Raw genomic sequence first — 5283 nt, 5'->3', positions numbered from 1 at the left:
ATATATATATAGATATATATATTGCAAAAATAATTTAAACTATATGACCTATAAATGGATACTTTATATATATATATATATATAATTTATTTTATATAAAATAATTAGATATTAATTAAAATTTATTTAGTTGCTTATTTATTTAGAATTGTAAAATCAATTATTGAAAATTTTATATGAAAACTTAAATATTCGTTTGAATTTTTTTTTTGTTTATTAACTTGTTTAAATACTCGTTCAATCGACATAAATAAATTAAGTAAAAATTAAGTTCAATTATTAAAATATAAACATGACATCTTGAACAGACATGTGAATGCTCGGGCAAGCTTGAGCTGATCATGAACAACTCACTAGCCAAGCCCAACTTATGATATACTCGGCTTGATTATATCTCTAGTTCACAGTACGAGATTGTGCAAAGTGAAACTTTCTAGCATTGATATGTCATAATTTATGCTGGTTTAAATACCGATATTTGGATATGGTATGAACCAATGTTAGCCAGTAGCAGTTTTCTCATGAGTGAAATAGAAGGACACGTATTCAAAGCTCATTGAGACTTCAAAGTTCTACTGTTTTTTGTTCTCTAGCGGAGTACAAAATTTGAAGGGCAAGAAACTTTGTATCTATCGTGCTGATTTCCTTGGGGTTATTATTTAAGTGATTGCGTCAGCATAACTTTTTGTTCTTGGTTGTCTATTATATTCTATTTAGGCTTGCGTTTTCATTGTACGACAATTCGCAACATGCTTTACATTCTTACTCCCCTTTCAACCTGCGTGGGGTCCTGACAAATCCCACTAACTTCAAAATCATAGAATGACAATCACGTTGGGTCTGCCGCTCGGCTAAATTCTGAGTGAACGTAGCTAACTTTTTCCCTGGTTTTTTATCTGATGTGGCAAAGAATATAAAAGTTTAACTCTCCCGTTTTTTTTCCTTTTTTTTGTTTAATTCCAGGACGCTCGTTAATGGTGTCTCTTGGATACCTTATGAAGCAACTAGCTGATGAATGGAATATCTCGGTTCTGGTTCGTGATAAATTACTATTTTCCACCTCCAATCAATGCGATGATTCCATATGGAAGAAAATTTGTCATGATACCCCTGTCCTTTGTCATGATACCTTTGTCCTTTTTACAGTTTTACAAATATGATATGTGGCATAGGCCCCGTTTTTATGAAAAGTTTTAATCATGTACCCAACTATTAGGACATTGGCCATGAGATTTCACATTCACATTTCATCAAATTTCAATATTTCATTTTCAAGGTTATTTACAAATTTTTTATTTTTTAGTTTTTAGCTTTTATGTTAAAATCATAATCTATTGGGCACAGTTATGTTTGATATTGAATTTTCCTCAAAACGTTTCAAAATTTCTTCATTTTCTTTGTCTATATTCTAAATTGAATATGATTTAATCGAAGATATTATTTGATCTTTTAAAAGCATATTTCAGCACTTCAGGGTTGTTTGGGAAATGTGTCATGACTTGTGAAACAACTATTTTTAAATCCCTGTATCATCATGTGGCGTAGAATATGTTAAAGACGTTTTATAAGTGAGGATTTCTAGAGTTTCTTTTGATCCGAGACATAGTTTTGTTTAAAAATTTAACAACAAATTTTAGGCTTTCTTTAGAAAAAGGAAATTTTATTTTCTTGTACTGACCATCCAGAGCCAAATTAGTGCATTGATTAATAAAATTTTTTTAATTGGGTATATTCTTTAACATGCTACTATTAGTCTGAACATGTGATATTAGTAATACATGAATACTTTCTTTGAACTTAACGTTGTTCTGAATTTATTAACTTATATAATCTGTAATCAACTTCCCATACTTATTTTGTCAAATAATTTGTATCAACTCAGGTAACAAATCATATGGTTAGCGGCGGAGGAGGAACATCGAAGCCTGCCATGGGGGAGAGTTGGAAATGCATTCCACACGTAAAACTTCAGCTTTCTCGGTGCCCAGGCAGCACCATCTGTAACATCTCTGTGCTGAAACACACGTCCATGGCAAGTTGATCTTAACTTGTCTTTTAAATTATTGTTTTTTGTTCTTCTACTAATTTTTTAAATGTTTAGTACAGGTTTTCAGGCATTAGTTCATGACGTCTTTTAAATTATTGTTTAATGCTCTTCTTCTAATTTTTTAAATGTAAATAACAAACTTTAAGTCTTAGATATGTAAATACAATGGAATTGTGTGGTATGTGTATTTAAAATTTTCCTGAATCAAACCAGTATATGATAATCTAGGTTTCAACAAAATTGCTATAAAATGATTACTTTCTTGAACTTTAGTATGGTTTTCTATCACAATTTTTGCGGCGACTGTAAATAGAACAATTAGATGATGACCAAGGGGAATAATATTTTGGTTGTTATCAATTAGAACAATTAGTGACTTGCTAACCTGAAACCCTAATGCGAGCTATACCCACGTCCTGTTTGTATTCTTCACTGTATATGTTTTATTTCATGTATACATAAAAAATGTGCTAGCGCAAATCTTAAAGATATCTCACGACCGGCAGAAAAGGGGATGTGGCATCGTGGGACCCCCTAAGGATGACCCGGGACATCACACTTAGCCTGTCGGCTCCTGTGTATTGGGAAGATTGTACTTCTCAGACGGAGGAGAGTAGATCATCTCCAGAAGAATCTATCTGATTAGATCCACGCAGACGAATTCAACGCCCTCCACTCTAGTTAGGCTGCGTGAGTGGGGCAAAGTATCCAGTTCTAGAGCAGCTGATATCGGTCCTCAGCAAATAGCCACCCGACCTAAGGGTTGCTTGGCCTATCGGCCGCCCAACCTAACGGTCGCTTGGCCTAACGGCCGCCCGACCTTATGAGCGTTGGATCCCTTCCTACCAGATGCATCATTGAGTTCCCGAATTAGTCTAGCGGACATCTGTGGGCCCCTGCCTTGTCGTGTCTACATATACTAAGGATGTAATATGTTATTGTACATACCCCCATTCCTATAATAGGAGTCTTCTATTACATGAATAAAAGTTACGCAATTTTATTGTTCTCTACTCAACTCTTTGCTCTCTCTCTCCTTTTTGACGTGCTCTATTCCTTAGGCGTGTCTCCCTGACAGATTTGGATTCAGCATCCTAAAAGGTGCGGTGATCGTGGATCATACTGTTTACAATAAGAGGAGCATAATGATCGCAGAGAGAAGATGAGGGCCAAAGAGAAGCGACCAATGTAGAACCCCCACGAAATGACATAGAGGAATGTATGTATCGAAGTATGCAGAAGATGAAGACTCAGATCATAGACCAGGTTTCAGGTCGAATCACAGAGGCCCTGATGGTCGTCTCAGCCCTAGCAGGAAATAGAGTCCTTCAGGAGCAGCATCTGCCACAGGAGGCCGCGTCGATGCACGTAGGACTGAACGACGACCACAAGAGGGCAGATGACTCGCAGTACCAGGACTGTGGGACCCGCACAAGTGGAGAAGCAATGACTTGGGCGGACCGAAACACCACGACATCGTGGGCGGATCGAAACACCACGACATCCATAGAACCCTTTTTCCCTCCATATCTTTGGAGCCGAACCCTCAGAGAAGTTCAAGCTCTCGCTTTGGATGCCTTTCGATGGCAACCATATCCGAATGATCACATCACCTCGTTCAAATCGACAATGTGCCTAATGAAAGTCTTGGACTTCTTCAAATGCCGACTGTTCTTTACCACTTCGAGGTCGTTTTGAAGTGGTTCCAATCACTCCCGACCGGGAGCATCAACAGCTTTTCAAACTTTCGAAAACTTTTTATGGCACATCGCATATAAAGCAGGGGTTGAACGAGAGCTTGCGGTTTTATATCCTTCATTTTCCGAGGGAAATGTTGGAGGTAAAGGACCTTCGAGCTGACATGATTTACGCCGTCTGGAGCAGGGCATGAGTTTTGAAAGGTTTCGTTTGAACGTCAGCTTATAGGAATCTTGGGACATGGAAGAGCTGTTAGAAATGACCAGCAAATACATGCTCGCTGAGGAGAGCGTTCCCAAGTCATAACCAGTGGAGCCTCAGGTCCCGAAAAGATCATTCATGCGTCGTTATAAAGATTACCAATCGTCTCGCAGCAACAGAGGATCATACTGAAGCAACCAGAAAGAAGATCAAGCGAGGAACTGCGGTCTGCGGTCGGCTTGGCACTATGAGAGGCCAGCTCAACACTACGAATAATTGTATGTCGAGTTAGAAGGTCCACATATCACTCCTTTGAGGGTATCAATGACAGAGATAGTAGATGTCATTCATGACAAGGACTACTTCAAGGAGAGCTCATCGATAAGAGTCAGAGCTTTCCTTCGGGACACAAGGAAGTTTTGCAAGTATGATTGGGATCACGACCTTGGCCCATAGAAATACTGACACCTTTGAAGCCTCATCGAGGAACTGATCATGACAAGGAAGCTCAAGGAGTTTGTGGCATAGGGACACTGGGGAAAAGATGCTGAAAAACTCCAACAGTAGAGGCCTCGCCTGGGCCCGTCTGGATGAATTTTGTCTACGTCGCCGAGATAGTTCCAGCTATTCTCAGGAGAATGAATTCCCCTCAACGGAGCTCCTAGAAGAGATCTAGGACTGGCGAGCTATGCAACCTCACATCCATACAGAGGAGGGGGAGCTTCCTTCCCATCACTTTCATGACGACCTTCCCCAACGAACTTTCATGATGACCTTCCTCAACGGAGAAACCCCTACTCCCCTACGAGGCTATAGTTGTAATGGGGATAATAAGTAATTTCCAACTCGAAAGTATTCTTATTGACACTGGCAACTCCATGAATATTCTGTGCAAGTTAGTGTTTCATAAACTTAATCTTCGGGCCAACCGGCTGGTAGCACCGGTCGGCCTGGTTTTTGGCTTTTCAGGTGAAAGGAAGCATTAGACGTGATGCCACTAGTGGTTACCTCGGGTGAAGGAGAAAAACATTACACAGAGACGGAGGACTTTCTGATAGTGGACTCGCCTCCTACCTACAACACCATCTTTGGCCGCTCGCTACTGAATTGCTTCGAGGTCTTGGTGTCCACTTACCACATAACGGTCAAGTTTCCAGGAGACGAGGAGACTTGGAGCAGTCATAGCTCTGCTACATCTGGGTAGAAGTGTGGAGAAAGAATCGTTTGATCTGCAAAACCAGAGAGAAGGGGGCTTCAAGGCCAGCAAGACAACCCTGGTGATTTCCGTCAATGGAGCTAATCCCGATGAATCTTTCCTGCTATCTGATTAGATCCAC

At 39.8% G+C, this 5283-nt stretch overlaps 1 protein-coding gene across 2 annotated transcripts in view; it reads left to right on the top strand.

The window, feature by feature from the left end:
* Positions 1-5283, top strand: part of LOC110036146 (DNA repair protein RAD51 homolog 4) — a gene marked incomplete at its 5' end in the record, with an annotated part of 27686 nt that overhangs the window by 8467 nt on the left and 13936 nt on the right. For both annotated transcript variants that reach the window (XM_020740518.1, XM_020740517.1), the window contains 2 exon segments: positions 964-1034; positions 1883-2032. In XM_020740518.1, coding sequence (XP_020596177.1) covers positions 964-1034; positions 1883-2032 — 221 coding nt within the window.

Source organism: Phalaenopsis equestris, unplaced genomic scaffold (genome assembly GCF_001263595.1).
Source record: "Phalaenopsis equestris unplaced genomic scaffold, ASM126359v1 Scaffold203057, whole genome shotgun sequence".
NCBI classification, from domain to species: Eukaryota; Viridiplantae; Streptophyta; class Magnoliopsida; order Asparagales; family Orchidaceae; genus Phalaenopsis; species Phalaenopsis equestris.
Note: the sequence above shows the minus strand (reverse complement) of the source record. Positions and strands in the feature narration are given on the sequence as shown.